Source organism: Tachypleus tridentatus, chromosome 6 (genome assembly GCF_004210375.1).
Source record: "Tachypleus tridentatus isolate NWPU-2018 chromosome 6, ASM421037v1, whole genome shotgun sequence".
Lineage (NCBI taxonomy): Eukaryota > Metazoa > Arthropoda > Merostomata > Xiphosura > Limulidae > Tachypleus > Tachypleus tridentatus.
In genome coordinates, this window is record NC_134830.1 from 134505227 (window position 1) to 134530841 (window position 25615).

The 25615-nt window shown below is 33.1% G+C and overlaps 2 protein-coding genes across 4 annotated transcripts in view; one reads left to right on the forward strand and one right to left on the reverse strand.

The window, feature by feature from the left end:
• LOC143253728 (nucleolar protein 16) overlaps positions 1-666 on the forward strand; it is a 28964-nt gene extending 28298 nt beyond the window's left edge. Inside the window, exon 5 of the mRNA XM_076508032.1 lies at positions 429-666. Within this exon, the coding sequence (XP_076364147.1) occupies positions 429-572 (144 nt within the window). The 3' untranslated portion in view covers positions 573-666. The remainder of the gene's footprint in view (positions 1-428) is intronic.
• LOC143253727 (uncharacterized) overlaps positions 182-25615 on the reverse strand; it is a 46938-nt gene continuing 21504 nt past the window's right edge. For 2 of the 3 annotated variants that reach the window (XM_076508029.1, XM_076508031.1), the window contains 7 exons: positions 22083-22187; positions 20771-20847; positions 15545-15658; positions 14516-14600; positions 5005-5164; positions 4239-4330; positions 182-3145 (listed from right to left, as the gene is read on the reverse strand). In XM_076508029.1, the coding sequence (XP_076364144.1) occupies positions 2984-3145; positions 4239-4330; positions 5005-5164; positions 14516-14600; positions 15545-15658; positions 20771-20847; positions 22083-22187 (795 nt within the window). In that variant the 3' untranslated portion in view covers positions 182-2983. Of the gene's footprint in view, positions 3146-4238; positions 4331-5004; positions 5165-14515; positions 14601-15544; positions 15659-20770; positions 20848-22082; positions 22188-23701; positions 23885-25615 lie in introns of those variants that run through there. The other variant, XM_076508030.1, reaches the window with a different exon arrangement.

A 25615-nucleotide genomic window follows, 5' to 3' on the forward strand; every position in this document is an offset into this window, starting at 1 on the left:
AAAGTTTCTTGTAATTTTTCCTCAATTCTCTTTTAGAACTCATGTAATTGTTTTTTATACAGGTATGTATACATATATTAATATAACCTGTGAATAAACTTGAGTAAAAAAAGAAAAACATAGAGTGGCTTAATTTTTAATATCCAGTTCTGTTGTTCTTTCACCACATCAGTTATACTGCTTTCAGGGAATTCCATTTATTATTGGAAACCCAATACAAGGGCAAACAAAAGAATAAAACAAGACTTTGTGTAATGTATAAGTAGGGCACTTGTAGTTATCTTTTATTCACCACAGTGAACTCGTGTAGGATTAATGCTTAATTCTCCTGAACTATTCATCAGACAAGCTGATTAAAATATTAAAATTATATGTAAAGTTTGTCTGTGTTATCTAATCATTATAAGTTTAATACTTTTTCTTTCAAGGCTATGGCTCGTGATCCTAAAAACTACTACCAGGAAACTCCAAAAAAAATTTTTCGGATGATCCAGCAGTTCAAAAATATTCCTGCACAATGGAATGGATATCTGCGAGCAAAAGGACTTAAAACAGAAGCAACAAATGAGTAAAGTAGTGAAATTTGATGTTACTTGCTGGAATTGGACCTTTACACTCATTTTGTGGAATAAAGACAACAGGTTTTATTTTAGTGTCCTTGTAAAATGAGTTTGAATTGGTTTCTGATTTTTGCTCATAACCTTCTATATTTATTGTCATTGCATAAAAAGTTGTACCATTGCATATTTTTTTATGCCCATCTGCATTGTATACAGTAAAGTACACAAAATTGCAGTCAACAACTGCTGGAGGGCAGTAGATCTCTTTCTTTTCTTCTTCAATCACGTTCTGACATGTGCACAGATGATTCAATAGTGTATACTTCATGTTTCATTGTCTGTATGAAACAGCTTGGTCCAGTGGAGTGAGTGTTTTATTTGTGCATACCAAAGTCACTGTAAAAAAGTCTGCTTTCTTGGGGAATTCAATACCACATGCAATGAAGAACAGAAATTGAAAACAGTACTTGGTATCATATTCACAGCAGCATCATGCAAAGATGTGGAACACTGACTTCAACAGAACAAGAGCACAGTGCCAGATGGTAGTTTGAACATTTTAACTGTGTTTTTGTGGCCAGAATGTTACAAGGTTTCTAAAGTATGTCTGCAGTCTTTTCTTTAGAATTGCTGATTCCTTTCTTTGCAAATATTGACCTATAACCATCTTGTATTGCTGCTTGGTTGTTTGACATTTATTGGTGCAAAGCAACCATGCTCTGTGTTAAACAACCAATAAAAGTGAAAAAATGCCTAAAGATTTGGTAAAAACTAAACAGAAGTTAAAAGGCCAGTAGTCTACAAAAAACACTGAACTTGGACAGTGCCACCATTGCCAATGACAGCATTTAGTGTAAGCAGAAAAGCTTAAGAAAATAAATGTCTAAAATAGTGCTGCCACTGATGTTCATAAGGACAGTGGTGACTTAAGTGTCACAAAGCCCACATAAAAGCAAATGATGGATTAAAAAAACTGACCAATATGTAGCTTGGGAAAGACAACTTTCTTCCATTGATCTGTATGGAAACTAGGGGGCCAAACAAGAACAGTAGGTTTGATTTGGAAAAGCTTGTTGTGCAGTTGCTCAGCCCAAATCGACTGCCAACTCGTAAATCTGTACTTGTTCCACACATGGGCTTTAATATCTCCAGAGCAAATGGACTTAGCTGGGATGTGAGAATGCTTGTTCCATAGAATACCAACAGGGCCAAGTATCCAGAAAAGCTGGATAAAAATGATAACAGTGAAACAAAATCTGTTGTTTCATCATGTGTATGAGAACTAACCAGTAGAAAGCTAAGATAGTTTGTGTACTGGTCAGTTTCTACTTGATCAAAGGCAACAGAAATTGCATACAGTTCATGTGTGAATACAGAAACTGTAAAGATCTTGTGAGCAACCACTGAGCCACAACAAACCATAGCAAAGTCACCTCATTTCAAACCATCCATAAAAATGGCAAAGAGAAGATAGTACTTACAATCAGGAATATCTGCCTTCCTCAGAGGGCTCAAATCAAGGTCACAGGTGGGAATCATTGACTGAGAATATCCTCTTAGTGATTTTTATAAGTTTCTGATCAGTTATTCAGGTCATCCATAGAAGTAAGTATATATAAGGGATCATTTCCAAAAATGGAAAGAGATGAATGGGGGCCACTCAACACATATAGGAAAGATAAAAGGTTGTTATTTTATATTCTAGCTTGTCAATATCAGTAATTTTAGTTTATACTTTGTGATTAACATCACTGCATTCAACATACCATATAATACACTACAATGTTTAATACTTAAGTTATCAGGTTACTAGCATAAACTTTCACTTATAAACTGGTGTTGTTGTTAGTAATCTACACATTTAAGTGTTTACCCTTATCAATTGGATATAACTTGTGTTTTGGTCAGTAGCAGCATAAATACTATTTACATTTAACAATTTATTCTTTGTGTAAAACATACAAATGAATGTTGTTGTTAAAGTATATAATATCAGGTGTTTGAAACACAAACTTATCATGGGATTATAACATTTTTCCTTGTTCACCAGAAAATTAATAGATTGATATTGGTACTACCCATCTGCATGTGTCTTGCTATTTTCCACATTTTGATACAAATAGAAGGAAATGTAATACATCAGCAAAATGGCTTGCTGAGACCACATGGACATAATGCTCTTTTCTACACAAGATTCATTGATCCCAGAAGTTATTTGGTTTCTAACTTACGAAGGTGTGAAGTTTAATAAAACATGGGGCAACTATGACTTGTCCACAAAACCTCCATTCCAAGATCATGCTTCCTGATCACATTGATAATGATAAAATATATCTAAAATTGATTTATAATATAACTACTAATTTCATTTTATTATTAAGTTAACATGCAACTGACTGCATTATGAATATTTTAAATATAAATCACAAAAGGTTTGATGTTAACATTCTAGCCAGTACTAAAACTTCAGATGATGAGGATGGTGACTGCTGTATAGAACTTAATGATTCTAACAGTCGTTGACAAGTCAAAGTTTGGGCTATTTTTCTTCCTTGGTTAATAATGATGTTCAGCAGAAATAAAGCCTGAAAATACAGAAAATAATATGGGCTGTTTAAGCTAATATTATTTTACAATATCTTGGTACAGATGTTAACACTTTTGTAATCAATACCTTTGCATTTTTTATGAGTATAGTATATCAAAGTTTATATTAAAAAACTCTGTTCTTTGCTCCAAATCATCTATAAAATGTGCATTATCAATATTTACTATTTGTAATTTTTAAATATAGACCTTCCCTCTGCAGAGATAAAATTTGCCAAGGTTCTCAGGCTAATAAAATCAAACATATTTGCCATAGAACTCTTTTGCTTTTTGAAAATTACAGATTTCCAATTAGTTATTATATCAGAGGCCTTTTTTATTTACATGTGTAAAAATTTTCTAACTGTATATATGTTTGTTTTTGTTGTTGAACTACTTTTACAGTTTACAAAAATTCACTTGTAATTTGTAAAAGGAGCACAGAGGTAACTTAAGGTAAATACTACCATTTAGATTTGTTTTAATGCTATATATAGCACCTTCACCATACACCTGGGGTGTTGACCACCAATGTGTAGACAAAGTTTTTTTGCTATTATATTCTTACTGGAAACCTGTAAAGATTTTAAAAATATTCTTGTCAGTCTTACCATGATGTTATGCACCTTAACTACTGAAAATATAAATTTGTTTTTCAATAAAATGGACTAGCACAATGTTAGTAAGCTTTTTGCTAGTAAATAGTGTATAAAACCAGTCTTTCAGGTCAGTGGTTATGCATGTATTAACAAAACAGTACATGGCTATGTTATGTAATAATTTTTATTCGTTATAACATTTACCAAAAATTCTGATTTAGGTAAAAAAAAATAAATCCAGTGGTTATGTTGCTTTATATGGAACTTCAGCCAATGGTTACTTTTATTATTTATTATAAAGACACCTAGATTGGAAAGTTAATTAAATTATATTTTGTTTAGAAACTGCCTTTAATTGGAGTCGAATAAGAATAAAATTGTAAACACTACATAATAAACTTCAACTGAATGGAAATCAAAGCTGAAAATTTTCTGGTTAAGTAGAGTTGTTATAAAAGTATAACCACATCAGATTATGAGAAATAAAACTCACTTGTAGCTTGGCTTCTTCATGGCTGTCCAACATTGGTACCATCACATTGTTAATTAGTTCCTCTAATCTGAACGTGGGGAAGTTTGGTTTCACTAAAATTGAAATATGCATATTAAAAAGGACTTCTGAAAAAATAACCTTAATTACAATGTATGTTTAGATGAATTAAAAATAAAGTATGACAAACTGATATCATTTAAGCTATCAGCTGCTCATTTATATTAACTTTAGCCATGTCCTGAAAGTTCAATCACAATGCTTCCTGTTTTTATGTGCAAACTCGCCCTTTCAAAATACACATTGAATAAAACTTCATGCCAATGTTACATTTTCTATATACCAATATCAAATTAAAATGGATTAAGATACCACTGAAGTATTGTAAACCTAATATCTCCACCACCCTACAACTGAGAGCTTTAAGTAAAGTTGGATGTATTCTTGTGAGTGTGAAGAACCTTAATGACAAATATTTGACAACTTTACTTGTGCCACAGACTAATTAGTTTTTTTTGTGTGTGTGTTAATACTAGAAGGAAAACTTTTCCTGTTTTTGAATAATTTTATGCTATTGTAACTTATTTTTCCCTGAATATACTGTTTTCATAAAACCTCTAAAAGTGTATTGAAAGTATTAATAATGGAGCCAAAGTGGTTTAACATAATACTTGTAAACTATCTAAAACATTTCTAAAAAAGTTGCATACATTATAATCTCAAAATAAGCAATTTATTTTGATAATGGAAAAAAATACGAGTATACTACCAATAGTGTTTCCAAGAAGTCGCACACATTCTAATCTCAGACATTTAAAATCAGACTGTAGCAATTTAGTAATACAGGAATAATCTGGTACAAACAATGCTTCTTCACTAACATCACCTACTACCATGTTAGTAAGACATCGCAGAATAGACAAAGCCACCTATAAAAGAAAATATACATAATTTATGAACTTTATATCACATTAACCATTCATGTTTTATTACCAGTAACCAGAAATATTTCATGAAATATAAAATAAAATTATTTTTGATGGAGTTATTACACATTTTATGGAAGAAAGGTCATAAAAACAAAATATCATAAAAGTGTGGAAAACCTATATCCCCATATTTTCTCTGGGAGTAGAAAAAATGAGCATGCCAAGTATGCCTGTATAATAAACAATGGATTAAAGTAATTGTTTATTTGGAGTCTAGAAAAGTTTAGCCAAAGCACAGACTCTTCTGTCTTCAATTGTGAAGTCCTGTGACATTATGATTGTTAGTGCACAGTGCAGGTAGCATGGCACTGTTCCTAATTCTAAACTACTGATTACAGGGAAGTAATTGACTGGCAACAATTACTTTTCCTTCATAGTTTATAATTAATGTTTGTGTCATTATTTTCTTAAATACCAAATGACTAAAGTAAATAAGATTTTAACTGTGTGTGTGTGTACAAAAGTGGCCCTTTCAAGCATGGTGTAATGACTATCATGTAACATTTAAAATACATTTATAAAACTTTGTTCTAAAAGCATGAACACACATGGTGTGAAAATATAGTTTATAAATTCAGTTCTTACATTATATAAATTCTAACATTAATATTCAAATTAATATTTAAAAAATTTTCCAACTTCATCTTTCTTTGCAACCTGATGTGTTTGACATCAAGCTCAACCTCAGAACATTTTAATTTAAAAAAAAAGCTGTTGAAGGTTCCAACCAATTAGGCACAGAAATTAAAATTAAAGTTTTAAAAACAACTTCTTAAAACTTTATGAATTTCATACCATATTAACCCATCGATGAACAGAAATGAATTATTCCCAGCAAACAGAAAAACTGGAAAAATTCAAGAAATTTCTAGTAAAAGCAGATAATTACAAGAAAACATGTGAATAGGTTAGCATAGAAACTGTTAAATATTTCTGGAACCTTCTGATCAATACTGCATAGGAATAATGGTATGGCTCATTTTATTTCATATTTTTCAACATTTCATTTCCTTGTACATTGATTTTTCTACTGTGAATGCTATGATAGACAAAATATAGTTTATGAAAACCAAAAACACTTGAAATTCTATTAGAAAATTCTAAAAGTTATGCAAACAAAATATGAAAAACAGCAATGATTGATTGGTTGGTTGGTTTGGTGTTATATGGTGCAAAGCAACTAGGCAATCTGCACCAAACATCTGGTAAAAAGTTAAAATTATTAAAATTCACAAAAAGAAAATAAGGTAAAAACAAAACATAGTTTAATTTTTGAATTAAAAGCATAAATAGCATTAAAACCAATTTTTATATCTAGCTTACAATGATAAAACAAAAACTACAGTAATACAAGTTGTAAAGGTCTTTCTGTTGCATAATTGTAATTATCATAATTCATCAGGATGACTAATGGGTGAGTTCAAACATCAGCTTTAGACCCATGAAGTTGGCTTTTCCAATCCTGGCTTCGAGTTATTTGATGTTATGTCCATTTACTAATTTAAAACCAACTTTCATTCTTAAAAGGGAATCACATTAAAAAAACTGTCTAATTTATAAATTAAAAACTTAAATAGCATTTAAAAGATCAATGGCCTTTAAAAAATTAAACATTTCTAAAGCGCATGGTGTCACTATCTCCAATAACACTAACATTATGGATAAACCTTGGGATAAAGTTTAAAATGGTGCCCTCATTGAGAGTCAAGATGATGGCAAGACAGTAAAATGTGGCTTATTGTGACCTGAGTGTCACACATACAACACATTGGTACATCAGTCCCAGATAAAAGAAATCGATGAATTAAAATGTGACCAATGAGTGGTCTAGTTAGGACAACTTCCTCTTTCTGATCCTTATAAAGTGCAATAGATAGTTTTATTTTAAAAAGCTTGTTTTCATGTTGCTCACTCCAAGTCGACTGCCAACTGGCACACAGTCGAGCCTTGAATACAGGACTATAGTCCATGCATGGAACAGGCACAGCAGTGATAGTGCCAGAGCAGACAGATTTAGCTGCGATGTTGGTAAGCCTGTTCCTGCGAATACCAACATGGCCTGGTATCCAGAAAAAATGGATAAAAGTAGATGTTAAAGAGAAATGGGCCAGTCAGTTTCGAATATCGAAGAGAACAGGGTGTAAACTAACGAGAAGCAATTCCAGAGGCTAGTAGAGAACTAAATGAGTTAGTATAAGTAGTACAGTTTGAATACTGCTTAGCTTATATATTACCACATACAATGTGATCCAGGGCAAAAGAAATGGCATACGGTTCAGCAGTGAACACAGAACCACAACAAGCCATGGCAGAGCCCATACAGTCACCTGATTTTGAACCATCTGTATAAATAGGAATGGAAGGATGGTTCAAAAGATATTCAGCAAATAACAGATAGTACTTCCAATCAGGAGTATCCACCTTTCTCAGATGACTCAGAGAAATGTCACATTTGGGGATTGTAATAAGTCATGGTGGGATGGGCTTACCAGTAGATACAGCAATTTATCCAAGGACAGACCCAATTCATCCAACCATGCCTGGATATGAAGTCCAAAAGGAGTAATGGGAGATCATCTGTTCTGAAAAAGCATGACCCACTGAGGAAGAAAAACACAACCCCAAGTGGGATGCTGTCGTAAGGATTGAAGTTTCAATGCATGCAGTAAAGACAGTTGCAAACAGCAGAGGTGTAGAATAGGTTCATGAAACTCTGTGTATAAGCTCAGAACTGGGGAAGTGTGAAAAGCCCTGGGTGATGAATGGTATCCAGCATCTTCAAGGTTGAGGTCCTGGCAGAGCCCAAGACTGGTGACTCATAGTCGAGTTTCGATCAAATAAGAGCACGATGTATCTTTAGCATAGAATATTGATCTGCTACCAAAGTGATGGAAGAGAGGATGTTCAGTGCTCTTGTACATTTGACTCATAGTTGCTTGATGTGTGGTATAAAGGTCAGCTTACAGTCAAAGAAAAGCACCAAGAACTTTGTCTCAGGGACCACAGGTAGCACAACTTCACTGATGCAGAGTTCAGGATCAGGGTGAATACCCTGTTGCAGCAAAAGTGCATGCAAATGGTTTAAGAGAGAGAAGTTAAAACTGTTTGCTGTGGTCCACTTTAGTAAATGATTGAGGACAGTCTGTAGTTGCTGCTCAATATAGCTCATGTTCAACGACTGACGTGAGATGTGAAATTCGTTGACATAGAGCCCATTTGCAACAGTGAGTTGTTCATTGATGACATTAATCTTTATGCTGAAAAGTGTGATACTAAAAATACAGCCCTGTAGAAAACAACGATGAAGTGTCAAACGCACACAAGCTTGAAATCACCTGTTCATTAAAAAATTTTTAATAAAAATGGGCAAATGGCAATGTAACCCATATAAATGGAGGTCTCACAAAATGCCATACCTCCATGTAGTATTATAAACCTTCTCAATGTCAAAGAATATTGATACAAGATGTTGTAGTTTGAGAAAGGCTTCTGTGATTTACATTTCAAGTCAAATCAGATTGCCCATGGCAGAGCGCTGTCATCAGAAACCCACACTGCATGGGCAAGAGGAGGTTTGATTTGAGGAATCAAACAAAATGATCATTAACCATCCTCTCTAAGGTCTTACAGAGACAGCTCATCAAAGCAATTGGATGGAAGTTTGAAGGAATCTCGAGATCCTCCCCAGGCTTAGGGAAAGGTAGGACAATAGCCCAGCACCAGGCATCAGGTAAACACTCTCCTGCCAAATCTGGCTAAAAACAATCAGAACAGCAAGAGAAGCAGAAGATATATGGTGCAGCATCTCGTATTGTACATCATATGGTTTGACGGATGAAGGGCCAGTTTGAGTTCCACTAGTGTAAAGGGGAAATTATAGTCACAGAGACAATCAGCTCAAAAGGAAAGAGGTGATCGCTCCGACCGAGTCTTGATGGCTAAGAAGGTGGAGGATGAAACAGAAGTGCAAGGTACCTGGCAAAAGCTTTCACCTAGAGTATTAGTGATGTTCCAGCTATCAGCTACTTCCTGGCCATTAGAGAGCAAGATCGAGAGGGGGACAGAATTATATTGCCCACTAACCTTTCGAATTTTGTCCTATATGACTTTGGAACTGGTGATAGAAGATATGTTGGTTGTGAACTTAATCCAAGATTCCTTCTAGCTTTGATGTCTTACCTACAGATTTATGTGCACAGGCCTCCTGGAAAGCAATGAGGTTTGAGAGTGTGGGATACTTATAAAAAGTATTCCAGGCTCGTTTATGAGCCTTCCATGCCAAGTGACAAGCAGTATTCCACCACAGATGAGGATATCGTGGAAAACCTGTTGATGTTTTAGGAATACACTGAGCAGCTGCCTGTATAATACAGTGAGTTATTGCTGCCCTGCAGTCATCTATCAACAGTTTACAGACAATGGCAGGATTAAGTTCTGCAAGAGTAGTGAAAGAGGGCCAGTTGGTTTGATCCAGCTTTCACTGGGGCACGCGGGACAGGTGGCATCGACCATGGCTAGTCTCTCAAAATTATAGGAAAATGATCACTGCCTCGTGGGGTATTGTCAACCTTCCATAAAAAGTGGAAGAATAGTAAAGGGGAGCAAACTGAGAGGTCAATAGCAGTAAAGGACTGACTAGGTGCATGAAAATAAGTATAAAAACCAGTATTGAAAAGAGAAAGGTTGTGATCCTAAAAATATCAGCACTTCCCCAAAGGGGATGATGTCCATTAAAGTTCCCCGGGATTGAAAAGGGAGACAGCAACTGTTCAATAAGAGCATCAAGGACTGACTAATCATAGGTTTCTCCAGGTGACAAGTAGAGAGAACTAACAGTGATGGTATGACCCAAGGAAACATGGATGGCTATGGCCTCCAAGAGCATGTCGAGTGGCAAAGACAGGGTTGGCACATTCTGATCAACCAACAGTGCCACACCTCCATGCACTCGTCCATCACACAGTCTGTCATTTCTCTACAAAGAAAACTGCTGAAAGGTGACTGTATAGGCAGATTTCAGAAATGTTTCCTGTAAAGAAAGACAAACAGGATGGTAGGAAGCAATCAGTGCTTTGATATTATCCAGATTAGAATGTAAACCTTGACAGTTCCATTGTATCAAGGTGGCCATTTCTTTTTATGTGTAGACAAACTAGGTGAAAAGCCCTTCTATTTATGACCTCCATGGAACCTGCACTGGGTCAATTGGGCAGGTCTACGTTGTTGAAAGAGGAGTCCAGTGACTGAGGACATGAACAAAAGATTATTTTGCATCTTGGGGTGAGAGAACAAGTACCCAAGGAAATGCCCGTACCTGGAACCAAAGGAAGTGGATCTAAGGATCTGCTGGAATGAATGGTAGGGACAGAGATGGGTGTTGATACTGATTCATCAACTTTTTTAACCATGGAGGTCAAAATAATTTTCATTAGGTTTCAGAATGATTCCTTAGGAGGCACAGAGAGATAGTCTGCACTGCTACTGTAGTAGTGGAACAAAGTGCAGTAGCATAGTCCGAGATGAAGTGGTGGACAGTAAATTTTGAGCCTTAGGGTAAGTAATGTTTTGCATCATCTTCAAACGATGCAACTCTTTTTCTTCCAACCATTTAGGGCAAGAACAAAAGTAGGATGGGTGAGAGCCATTGCAACTGACACAATAAGGTTCTTTTTCACACTCATAGGCATTGTGATCTTTGCCACCCCAACAAGCACATGTGAAGGAACTGCTGACACTGGAAACATCTGAGAGGGTTTGGAATGTATGGCCTTACTTTGCAATTAAGATAACCTTCCTTGATGGTGGCAGGTGGATGCGGTAATGTAAATGTTAAAATGAGGACATTGGTTGGCATCATAATTCCATCTTTGCACGTGGAGATACACTTCACTGCAAAAGCTCCTTGAGTGGAGAAGCCAGCAGAATCTCAGACTCGGGGACGTTCTTCAAATCCCTCTCAATAATAACTTCTCATGACAAATTCAAAGTAGCATGGGGAGTAACCTCAATGGGTATATAGTCAATCGCCTTTGAATGAGTTTAGATGTGGATGTTTCCACCGATATGTCACCAGAACAAAGCTTTTTGACTGAACATGGAGAGCCAGCAAGTCCCTCTAGTCCATTTTGAATAAAAAAGGGAGACATTTGCCCTAAAAGTTTGTCTGAAAGAGAATGTAATACAAGAAAATGTGGTACAGGTGTTACAGATATTGAAGATTGCTACTCAGAATCTTCAAGACATGGTCATTTACCTATGGACTGTTTTTCACTGTTTTATTTAAGTTTTTATTTGGAGGATTCATAATAAAAAAAAAAGGAATATTTCAGTGCCCACTGACCCCACCCACCCATCATGGAGCCCTAGGAGGGAACGCACTACAATAACAAACAATGCCATTACAAAGGACATTGCAACAATGCCAGGATTTTGTGGGCACTATACCCAAATGCCAGCATCAGATACAATGTCCACAACACCAGTTGAGAACATCCAACTCTGGTACTTGGTTGACCCTAGCCCAAATGGACCAGCCAATTGACCCTTAGGGGGCCAGCCCAAGGTTACCCATCTACAGAAATTCAAGGCCAAAGTGGTGTTAAGGGTTGGATCCCTCAACCTCAAGGATCCCCCCCCCCCAATTGGTCACCACACAGGGCAAACGTGGGTGGGTGTTTAGATCCCAGAAGAGGTAAACTGAAAGAACAGAACCTTCCCTGGGAGATCCCCTCACCACATACAGGAATCCACACCAAGGGGAACAATAATGAAAAGAGGTATTTATAATGGAAGCATGAAAGTCTTTTATTTAAACAGATTCTGTAAAATGTTTAGTAGAAATATTTCTCTCAGAAAATTCTGTTTTTGTTTACAAAGACTTTTGATGTTTCATGAAATAAATTCAGACTTCTAGTATGTACAATTTCACAGTCCCAGGGTTTCTAATAGGCCAAGCCACTTCCATAGACATAATACAATTACTTTTACTGCTGTTGTATACATGAATATTTTGTTTCCAGCCTTGGAACAGGCTATCCTCCCTCCAATAATCTATTCAATGTTCTTATGGTATAATCAGTTCCACATTTCCCCATCATCACTAACTTTCTCAGTTTATATGCTATTTTGCTGATTACCTTATTTGGAGATTTTAATACATTTCCCAAGGAATACTTACTGACAAGAAGGTCCAATTTCTCATTGAATGATATGCTGTTGTAGCCTGGATAAAAAATTACTGTTGTCAGATGAAAATTACAGTCACAAAAATTTAATCTGTGTTCTTTTGAGAGAACCTGTCTTGTGATGAAATTCAGGGAGTCTGTTGGAAGTATGCTATTCACTTTTACTGGTTATTCAAGTAAGTGCATGCTTGTACACCTTACATTCTGTTCTTAATGAATTCAATCACCTAGCTTTGACCACTTACTATTCAAACACTAAATATTCATTTCTCCACATGGTTTCTGCCCATGCAGTCATATCCTTTCTGATTGAACTATGCAGTATCAGTCTCTGTTTGTATATCCATTCCATAACTTCAATTGTGTTGAGCAGCACAGCTTTTACCTCCACATTCTGCTACCAATCTTCATTGTAATTAACTTTAATAAAATCATTTTTCTACTCAGTTAACTACTTTTGATGTGCTCCAGTGGATATGTTTCTTGTTTGTGGGTTCTCTAAGTAATGTTTGCTATTTTATTTATTGTTGCCTTCATTAATAATACTGGTTATAATAGTTTATATTTTGAATGTAATTGCTTTTCATTTTCATTTGCAGTATATTATTATACTTTTATTATGTGGATTATTTGCATTATTAGGTTAGTATCTGTATTATGAATTAACAAAATTTCCTGAAGTGGTCATACCTAGCAACATATTAGGTTTACACAAACCTATTGCTAACAAGGCTATACACCTGTTGAAACATTGCATTGTAATCTTTATAAGTTGAAAGGTAGGAAGAGTATGTTCAATTATGTATATGGATGACTAGGTTGATTTTTAGATTCACTTTAAGTACATAGCTTACTCTAATTGGAAGTTATTATTGACCTCTCATGTGTTCTCTCTCAAGTACTGATATAATGAATGAGATATTTTTTTCTGAGTAGTGCCTGGATGACTAGTCATCTTTGTCTTGTAGTAAAGTGTAAGATGTTGGTTTGGTTCTACAGTCGTTCTTCTCTTGGCTGCATAATTTGTAACTTGGCCATTGCTGACTGTTATCAATGCACACAGGTGAACTCCACCTTTACAACAATTACTTCATCAACATAGATATATGGGGTCAATTTGTGGTATTCAATTATACCGACTAAATCTGCTGTGTATACATTGAAGAGGACAGGACTAGCAGAAATCCCTGTGGCTTGTCAAAGCCAATTTCAAAAATTTAAACTGACAGCCCCTACTGTCCAGCATATAGAATTTCCAGGCTCAAGTGTATGCATCTCACATGTGAAACAGCTCATACAGTAATGTCACACTTGCCTCAATATTTGATGCTGTGAATGGTTGCTGTGGTCTTGTTTCTCTCACCTTAGTATACAATCTTTTTCCTGCAAGGTTTATTATAAATCACTGTTGCTATTTTTTCCCATAAGCTTTGCTTATACATCTCACGCTGATATTGGTCTTTATTCCTTAAGTATGTAATGAAGGGTTTGGCAAACAATTCTAATGAGCAGTTTCTGAGGTCCTTTTCCATTTTTCTCTCCACTGTTGACAGATTTCAGCTACTTCTTTTTATTCTTGTATTTTTTTTAGCTACTTTATATTATAGCTGTTGTAGTAAATTTTTGAATTACGGTTGAAATGGCTATTTTGATAATTCTCAAATATATTGCACACTTAATAGAACTGCATCCCTTTTGTACATAACTTAACTCTTTGTTTACATCTATGATACACGAGATCCCCCAATTTCTTATCAATTTATAATAGTAGCAAATCAGCTCTTCATAAGACCAAATTCGCAAAGCTTTTCTGATTTACAGTTTTTTTTTACCAAAACAGAGCCCTGATTAAATCCATCTTTATGTAATACTTAACAGTCAAAAATAAATTAAATTAAATGCAATGTCTAAACATTCAAGAACTATCTTCATAAGGTTTTGAAATAAAGTAATTTTTTTTCAGGGGTTATCAATTTAAAGTCTACCTGATGATTCCTCTACTGGTGAAATCATGGTTGTTAATACTATTAACCCCCATGTTCAATATATAAAATAGGTTGCCTCAATAAAAGCTAATCAAAACTCTTTATCATTATTTTAAACTTACATCCATATCACTGATTTCACTTAGCCTCTTTGCTAATGTCTGACTGATTAGTTGCCAATGAGGTGTAAGCTCCCATGGTCCTTCTCTGAATAGAAAGGAATAGAATGATTTTCAGTTATAGTAATATTGTAAAAATACCTGTGATAATTTACAGGTAAAAAAAATGTCATGGATGCATTTTTCAATTTTGAGCACTTTTACACTTTAGTTGTTTTAATTAAGATATTTTACTTACACTCCTAATAAAAAAGCTTAAGTACAGACTTTTATTTTTACTTTTTTAATAATGTCAAACATTATTCTACACTTCTACCATGAGTTCACTAATAACAACCTAACAGAGAAATGAATGCTACATTATCCTATAGTTCTACATCAGGGCTGGCCAACTTTTTTAACAATTGTGTCATATTAGATTGAATTTTGATTGAGATGGCACTAACCCCCAAAAAGCACTTCAAGATACACACAAATAAGGAGAGATGGTTCAAGTAGTCAAACTATGAACTTTACTTTCTCTTTCTCACTAAAGTATTGACTCTTAGAGTGTATGAAATGCTTACCAGAAACAACACTACATTTTATAAAACAATTAATTTAACTTGTATTAATAGAAAATTACAAACAACATTGATGATGAAACAACAAGTTTAAGAACCAACTTATATCATCACCTATAATAACCTTTTTACCTTCTGACATTTCTAGTTACCATTTTATAGTCTTTTATCTGTTTATAATAAACTGTTATTCTGGATCAAAAAGTCAATATAAGCTGGAAAATTGTAAACCTTTCAAAACTTATTTGGAGATAAGTCTAAAATGTGTACTGTATTCTTCTCCATCATATTACCTACAAAAATGGGGAAGAAAAACTTGTCTTTTTTAATTCTGAAAAACTTCTCAGGAAATGAAAAACCTATAACCTTGGTTAATTAAACTGCTGTCTTCCTTCAACTCTGAATATCAGGACATGTATAAAAAAATCACTAATCACCGATGCTCTAAATTTACTTATTTCTTACTTACTCACTCCCAAGGCGAAGCATTATTTCTGAAAAATCAGTCAGCATTCTGTGTTTTATATCTGGCCAAGTAATAATATCAGAAATGAGTTTTACAAGGTTCAGGTCCACAAGATTCCTAAATAAAACAAATATATTAAAAATGAGAATTTGTTTATTCTTTAGTTCTATTGATAAAAATACATTTTTAAACAATATAGTAATCACAATGAACCTTTGAGATGTTTGTTAAAATAAAATGTTTTCTGAGTACCTTAGTCTTTAATTTTTGTTATGCCATATAATTTAGTATGATTAAGTAACATTCACGAAACTGCCTGATGTTAAACCCAATAAAGTACCAATTAAATTAACAAATTATGATTCATACTTCAATTAACAACACATTAATATACAAACTTGCTAATATTTAGTGTGTTTCTTGCCTTTCACGATAAATTTTGCAGTTTATCTAGTCAGTTTGACAATTAAAAAAATCTCAGGTTCAAAAATGCAAGCATTTGGCACCATGCCTGCTTGTTATAAATCATTAAAAAAGTACTTTAACAAAAAATAATGTGTGTAACTGAATCATAAAATTAATACTTCTATTTTCTATTTCAAGTAATTTCAATAATCAAATTATTGAGATTAAATAAAAGACATGATATATAAACAAGAGAAGCTAAAACTTTTGCAAGCTGTATTTGTCAAAGAGGATTAGGCCTTCAAAGCAAGTCACATAACTACACCTTAGTACTGGTATACTGGCAGAAATACAAAAAACAAGGTTCTGCCATTAGGAAAAGAAAATAACATATCAAGAATACATTTAAAATGCAAAGCAAAAATAAAGAAACAGACTAATGTTATGCTAGCAAGAGAAATCCATAGCTGCAAATATCTCATTATACAGTACAATAAATATTGAAATCACCAACACTATACAAATACATACTATGTAAGTAGCATAAACGAACTCTGTCATGAAATATATCTAACATTAATAATGTTTTCACAGATAACACACATAAAATTATTCATATTTTCAAACAAAACATGTGAAAAATCTATTAACCCAGTATTCTGGCCACAATGTTAGGGTTTGAATATTTAAGACCAGTTACACATCAGAAATTCAACTGATGTACCGTCTACACTGCACTCCTTAGAGAAATATAGCATATCGAATAGTCTTCTAACAAACAATAAAATATTGGACTTTATTAGAAAAATGTTAATTTATTGTTAAAACTAAAGTAATCTTACTATTAATTCTTTCCTTTTCAGTTTACTTTTTGGCTCAATATTATTTGATTACAAGTTACAGTTTCTACAGGTACGAAGGTTTTTTGGAACAGATACAACATTTTGACTACTGGTGAAATCATTCTCAAGCACACAAGTTTTAACAGTAAAGAAGGTTTTTTTTGTTATTAAATCAATATTCATTGATCTAACAATGTATTTAAAATTAAAACATATTGAGAGACTGTTACATGTTGATTTAAATATTCAAACCTTTTTTGCTGTTAAACTTCTGTACTTCAGAATGATTGCCACAGCTGTAATCAGAAATATAAATTTACCAAGGGCAAGAAATTTCAATCAGCTGGGGGTGTGGGGAATTGCTCTAAATCCCCTAACAAATAAAAAAGATTGAAATTTTAGCCCTATCACAGCAATTCTATGCAATTCTCAGAGGGTTTTTGTTTTGTTAAATTTACACTTTACCCACAGGGGTTTTACAAGCATACATACAAGGACAGGTGTAGATTTATTGTTAGTAGAATAAACACATGCATAGCAGGTTTTGGAGAGAGAAAAACAAAGACATAAACATCCACACATTTGTCATTTTTTAACATTCCTTATTTAACATTATCCCACAGTATATCTTATGAAATACATAAACATTTATACAAACTTGTAGGTACATTCCCTTCATTAATTTGTGTCACGTGCATAGTGACGCATACTTATCTTCATAGTGTTCTACAAGCCATGTCAGAGTATCTACCCTAGATGGCCCCCTTGTTTCAGAAAAATGAAGTATAGATACTCTATATGATGCACTGAAGAGGTTTTGCTCAGTTTCATCAATCAAGTCACAGTCCATAACTTAAACTGAATTTCTATTAGATTCCTAATGGAAGGAATCTGTTTACAACTGTTGGTCACTACCAGATTTAAACAATGGTTTCTAAAGTATACAAAGTACTTTTCATTTGAGTATCAGTCTTGAATTATTTGTTTTATGCCAGATAATCCATCATTCATAGTACTGTACTCATCATACCTTTGACCCCGAAGTTTTGTGAGATCAAAACCTCAGTTGTTCCAAGACATACAACATAACATGTGACATATTTGCAGCATCAGTTCTTTCAAACTTAATAAAACCTGTAAAATCTTCATGAACTTCATTTTCAAAAAGATATTGTACTGCAACTGCCAACTAGATTGAATAATCTAGTGATTCATCTGCCATTATGTTTAAAGGTGCTGACGATATGCAGTAAGAATTTCCTGAGGTCGTTAGAAGGTACAACTGTAAAACTATCAACTTTTGATTTACACTTGATGAAAAAGTTGAAGTTGCTATCTTCTTCATGTAATTTATCATTCCAGTTGCCCCTGAAAAGTTTATTTGTCCAGACAAGTGTAGTAATTATATCAGATATTGACAGTAATGCTGTTTGGTTACTCTCAACATGATTTTTATATGCTTGGCCAAAACTGAACTCTATGTTATCTTAACTAACAGGTGAAACTCACAAGAAATTTTCAGATTTCTCTGTGTCTTTCACTTTGATTGTGAGACTATACTATGGTTCTGTTACTGTTTTCTATGACTTGTTTCCACTCACTGAAACTAGTATTTCCATACTGTTAATACTCATGCTTCTGAGTAAATGCATTAGACATAAAAACCAGAATTAATGGACAAAATACCTCAACCAAGGTTAAGTACTTTCCCATGTCAGACAATATTTGTATTTCTTTACAATTGGAAAATGAAAATTCTTAGGAGGAGACCATTTTTCTGTTAAAAGTACTAGTTTATGCTCAGTATCAACATCAGGCAAAATAACTGGATCCAGTGAAGAATTATATTTTGACTGACAATTTGGCGTATATGTTTTTAGTTCCAGCACCTTACATGGACCATAGTTATCAGGATAAACGCTGAGCATTTTGCTTATAGGTTCCAAGATATAATCTATCTTCATGTCATATTTATCTAAATACAAAAATATTAAACAATTTATTTATTTATGATTTGAAAAACAATTTGCATTCCATTTACCTAATAAACATGTGTTTCATGCAGTATTCAAGAAGTGAATATTTCTCACATGTACCCATACTTCAACAAAAAGTCAAAACTGGTTTTATATCACCACCTAGATTAACCCATGCTGACATATAACATACAAGTATTTCATTTACCTTTTTATTGGAGAAGTTTCCTGTTTAGAGCAGGATACGTTTGGGACCTTTCTTGATTTCATGTGTGCCTTATATAGAAATTGGTTGAACTTCAAATGAAGTTTGTATACTAACACAAAGATTCTCAGTTTGTCACCTGATGTGCTGTATGAAGAGCTGAACAGACCCAGATAGTGTAACAGTGGTACCTGAAGGAATGACATTCCCATGGCATTTTGAGAATGAGAGTCCAAACAAAACATGCTATCTGATTTAGAATCCTTTAAAATGACTACAGTGTACTGATGTCCCACTAAACAACATGAAGAGGTAATTTCAATGCCTTTCATGATGGTGTTTTAAGGCTATAATATTGCTCATCTACTAGTGCCTTCCAGTCACAGCAACATGTCTTGTCACTTCATACTTAAGTTTTTTGTCAAAGAACTCGACAGGTCTTTAATAGACAACAATAATGAGGTGTCAGTGCTACTAGTCACTGTGTTGTAAATGCCATCTCCAATGCTCACAATCCCATCAATGTCACAAGCAGACCAATTTTTAGTGAACTTTAAGATGCTCTGATGGCTGCTGCAAAACACACAGCAACACACTGGCAACTTATTGAGCAGGTGGAAAATCTTTCCAGGTCATTCTGGTGAAATGAGCCCTCAGCTGCCTAGATCAGAGAAAATATTAAAAGCAAGTCATGGTTTTTTTGTTTGTTTTTTTTTACAATTATGCACCAGTGAATATATGTATAGCTTGTGAATGACAGGATAAAAAATTGATAGTTCTTTGATAAATAAAGCATGTGATCCAATAGAGGAAGAATGTTATATAGATAATATACTGCCTAGAATAGTGTAGTAGCATTACATTTTAAACAGTTTTAATTTATCCAAGTTTTGTTTTAAATGGGGGTATCACAATCAAAATTTCTGATTCATTAAATAATAGATGGCTCTCAGTTAGTGACATGCTTGGCACGAGATGTAATGCAGTCATTGTATCTTAGTTTTAAATGCAAGAGTAGCAGAGTACATTTCCAAAATAAATAAAAAGTTAACACAACTGGTATTAGGTTTTATAAACACTATTCTATACAACACAATCAGTAATAAGTTTCATAAATGCTATTCCATATGCAAATTAGTAAGTTGTCACTGAAAACAAAAATTGCTTGGGCAAAAACTACTGGGACATTTTCCCCAGTTGCACAAGCTGGTTATGGCCATGAATATTACTTCAGTGACTGAAATGTTGTGCTTTTTCTAAAACATAATTGTACTAACTGTAAAAGCTGTAACTTGTAATGTTACACTCTTTAACCATGACCAAACAAGTATTATCTACTGTTAAGTGAAGTGATATGCTAAAAGTATAAAAACACATGGGAATTTCTGTTCCTAATAACAGCAATGGATATTTTGGACTAAGGAAAAAAAAAATCACAGCCAGAATGATTTTCCACAAAATGTTGCTGCCTTGAAATGCATTTCAAACAAAAGAAAATAAAATTTATATGTAATAAATAATGTTTTGTTTTTTTATTTTGATGTTTCTGGTTTACTTATCTCAATTTTAAAGATAACATGGTGTATGTATATCAGTTACCATTAAGAATAAATTTCCAGAACACCAAAAATTCAGTTAAGAATTTTTTGTTTTAATGTAACAGTACCATTACTTATTACCAAAGTATTTATAATGATGAAACACAAATACAGCATGATAATGTTTATGTTCATTAATAAGTTAAAGCAATAACAACACAAATATCACACAAATCTTACATTATTTACAATATATGTCTTACCATATTGAAATATCTTTCCATTTAGTATATGAACTCAAGGCAAAGATACAGGACTCAATCACATTTGTGTGTGGAGACTAACAATACAGAAATCATAAGAATAAATACATAAAATACAGTAAATATATACTATATTATATGTGTGTGCAAGAGCACAAATTATATACTTATACAAAACTTCACTAAAAATTGCAACACATACAAACCAGACTGATATTTGTCTACTTTCAGTTATTGTAGAAATACTAATTACATTTTTATTTACATATATTATTACCACAAACTTATCAATCACACTGCTTCAGGACATCAGTGTTTCATTTATCCAAAAACTTTCACATGAATAGGCTGTATGTAGCATAGCTTTCTAAAACAAAATTCACCAATGACAAAAAGTATGAGTTACCTGGTGTTAAACTCGGTGTTTCACAAATAAAGAAACAATACATCATCAACATGTATTGTAATAGCAGATTTTAGTTACTAAATTAACAATATTTCTAAAAGAATAAAACAAATATTAAAAGATGGATAAGAAACTGAATTGTTATTCCAGGTTTACAATTTCTGAACAGTTTTCTTGAAATAGTCATATTAAATTTTGATGCAAAATATTTTCTGTAGAATTTTGGTCCTAAAATAAAAGTCTGAATTTGAGTCACTTAAAAAATTATGAAAAATTATGTTATAGCAATTGCAGAATCAGCAGAATTTTTTGGTTTTACAAGAACATATAAATTAAAAATGACATTCAAAACTTTAAGGTTATGCTAATACATTTGTATCTGTTTCTAAATTATCTTTATGACAGAAAACTTAATCCTATATCTTCTAACTAAATACACCTAATAATATCAACAAGCTGATAAAATAACTCCTTGTAAAACTATCTGCAATATTTTACACATTTGTTTGATTTTAGAATTTTGCTAAAGTTACTTAAGGGTTATTTAAACTTGCTGTTTCTAACTTTTATAGTTATAGACTAGAAGGAAGGCAGCTAGTGAACTCCATCTACCATCAACTCTTGGGCTACTATTTTACCAAGAAACATAGAAATTTACCATCATATTTTAATACCCTCATGACTAAAAGGGTGAGCACATTTGGTAAGAAAGTTCAAACTCATGACCCAACAGACTGCAACTGACTGCCTTAACCACCATGATATACCAGGCTATTTTAAGTTTCTTACAAAGTACTCTTAAGAAACCTTTACACATAAACAATGGTATGGCTAGAAAATTAACATTTTGTAATTAATTTGCAGGTTACCTTCCCCAAATATATTTCAACATGTATTTAACTGTACCATTAGTAAGCTGACAAGTGCAGCTTCAAGGCCTTGATTTTTTAAGTACTTTCTACATTGCTGACAATCAGCTGCCATGTTCCCAAGAGCCCAAGCTGCTTGATCCTGTAAAGTAAAGAATATGTAAAAAATAAATTAAGGTTTTACTTGTATATACTTAGTTTCTTAACATTCAAAATCTCAGTTAAACATTACTGAATCTTACTTTGTAGCAATTTTCTCCTTTAATCTGTATCATTTAATATGTTTACTGATAAGACATTTTTTACAAGAAAGTTTACTTTCATATTCATAAAGTACTAAATCATATTAAAATAAGTTTGTACCACCTTTCAAAATATTAAAAATATATTTTCATACTTTTGTATCAAATATGAAAATGTTTCAGTATTATTTGATTGGCAATTGGAATATCATAATTAACTAAGAAATGAGAACTATACTTTATACTACACTGATCAATTTAAAATATTTGCTTTTTTTTTTAATTTTGTATTTTTTGTATGAAAATAGTGAGAGACTATAACAGCAATTTTATGGTTTTCAAATAAGATCAAAAACTTGAGTTCTTTTAAATAATTTACTATTTTTCATCAGAAGAAGAATAGTGAACTATTTGAAAGCACTTGAGTTTTGGGTCTGATCTGAAAACCATTGCAACATTTTTTGTATGTGATCCTGTGTGCTAACTTCTTAACAACATTATTTTATTTTAAACACACAACACTAAAAATAAACAGTCTGAAGAAAGGATGCAATTTAAGTAAGATTTACTTAATGTAGCCAGTCCCTCTGCACTGGCTTTACATGTTAGATATTTACTTGATCCTACTGAACTAAAAAAATCATCCACATTTTTCATCCAGAAACATTCAAACATCTCATATGCTATAAACTAAACCTCAGTTGAACAATGACTTAGAACTTCACAAGTGCTAAAACCATATTGCAATTATACACTGCACAACAATTTGTTTGAAAAGTTTTGCTTCCTGAAAAGTTTTTGCTGATTGTGACAGGTACCTGGTGGGTATACACAAATATAGTTTTGGTTTTGCTTCATCATGTAGGAACTCTGAGAAATAGACAGTTAACTGTTTACCGGCAATAACGGATTTAATTGAGTTTATGTTTCTAATACGCTATTAAGTTCAACATAATTAAAAGTGTTTTGCTTCTGATTTTCATTTGTATTCAATATCCAGTGTATCACGTTGCAGTGTCCAACAGTAGTCAGCAAGCATTGACGGATTCCAGTTGCCCTGATATCGTTTTTCCATTGTAGCAATGTCCTGGTGAAACCTTTCACAGTGTTCATCACTGACAGCACTGAGATTTTCAGGGAAGAAGTCCAGCTTCCAACCTAGCCTGATTTCATGGCTGGACATGTCCAGACTGCACAAAACATTGTTCATAGGTCTCTTACAGAAACAAAAATTTCTGGACACAAAATAAGAAAAACATGACAAAACTGAAGATTTCGATGAAATGGTATGTGATGGGCAAATTTGGATGTGATTTTCGTGATCAGCAGTCAAAATTCAATAAGGAACACCCAACAGTGTTCAAGAAGCAAAAACTTTTTGTACAGCATTATTAAATGAACAGATTGTATCTACCTGAAGCAAGGGATTGCTCCCATGCAAGAATGTGATTAGGTATGCTGCTGTAGCTTTAACACTGTAAATGTTGATTTGTGACTTCCAGTGGTAAGATTAGTGACACAGCCTGCTGTTTCCAACTGTAACTGAGTATCATTTCCTGATAAGTGTTTGGTCAGTATTCGAAGGCAACCATCAACCCTATATTAGGAAAAGAGATGATGTACCATAAGTATTATCTTAAGTGTTTTTTTTCTTCCTCAATATGATGATTTTACACTTTAAAGCAGTGGATACCAACTGATACTTTGCAGAAACATCAGAGAATATAGAATTATTTATGGAAAAATATTAATAATATTAAAATTCTAAACCCTTTTACAACACTGTGTATAACATTGTGCCCTTTATACCTACCAACTGCACACTGTAGTAAGGACCTACACAATCTTAAAAAATCATAAGCCTTCAACAAACACTTCACCAGTTTCAAAGAGTTAAATGTTTTTGTGTTTATTTCAGCATACTATCTATAATAGTAATACAGATTTTATATTAACAAAAGCTGTCATTTTTTTCCAATTTTAGTCAGTTATTGATATAAAATTTCTATTATAAGAATCAAAGTCTAAATAAGTTTATTTACAGACATTTAACTATGTGTGTGTAACTTATGAAATGATGCTGATAATAAAACATAAATTTGCAAACACTACACGAAAGAAAGATTTATAAATGTAATAAGTATCAAGTATTGGTAATTGATTTCAACTTATTAATCAATTAGCACAGTGTTCTTCCAATCATGGTAAAAAGCAAGCAAAAAGTAAAGGCTGGTGGTGGGTGCTGCCAGAGTACTGTTTTTTTTTATCAATAGTTTAACAAGAAAGCAAAATGTTTGGACTAGGAACTATCATCCTTTTTTTTTAAATTTGACTATATGACTATATCAAAAATGACTATTTGATATAAAACACTGTAATATATTTTTGGACATACTTATATGTCTTGTTGTAATTAAACACAAAGCTACACAACAGGCTATCTATGCTCTGCCCATTATGGATATTGAAAACTGGTTTCTAGCATTATAAGTCCAAAGACATACCACTGACTCAATGGGACTGCCCCCTATTGTACTTGCTGCACATTTATAAGAACACAACCATGTGTTTAGGTTATGTGTGGGTGCATATGGTCTGAACCAGATGAATAAATTATGTAACTATTTAAATACACACACATATATATATATATATATTTCACTTCCTTACTGTCAACAGCCTATAATATCAATAGTTAATTAAACAAAGTATTTTTTTTTTCATCAAAGAAACTGATAGTAGAGTGAAATTCAGGATTATTGTAATCTGCTTTTAGAATAAGTTCAATATCTTCAATTACTTAGTTGGAAATAATATTTAGTATCTTTAATTTTTTTAATCCTTAAACTATTATTTACATTTTTACAAATGTTACAGATACTTATTGGTTCAAATGGACAACAACAAAAGAAGCCAAGAGAGAAAAAAGTGAATCATCCAACACAACATGCAACAACTTCAAAAAAATAAGAAAGAGATGATCAGAGTTCATAAACTTTGTGATGATGAAGGACATAATAACCAATAATATAGAAGGAAAGAGAAACAGAAAAAGACAAAGAATAAAAATGTTTGGTTGGTTCACAAAATTGTTAGGAACTGTGAATAACAACAAAGGATTGTTGATACAAACTAAGAGACTGGGAGAAATGAAATAAGCCTACATACAAGCATGACAATGGAAAGAAAGAATTAGCTTAGCTCCTATAGACTGTTAAAAATACAATGTAACACATTACAATATTTTGCATGTACAGTGGAACCCCTCTAAAGCAGCCACATTCGGGACTGAGACAAACTGGCCTAATTAGAGGGGGGGGGTTCCACT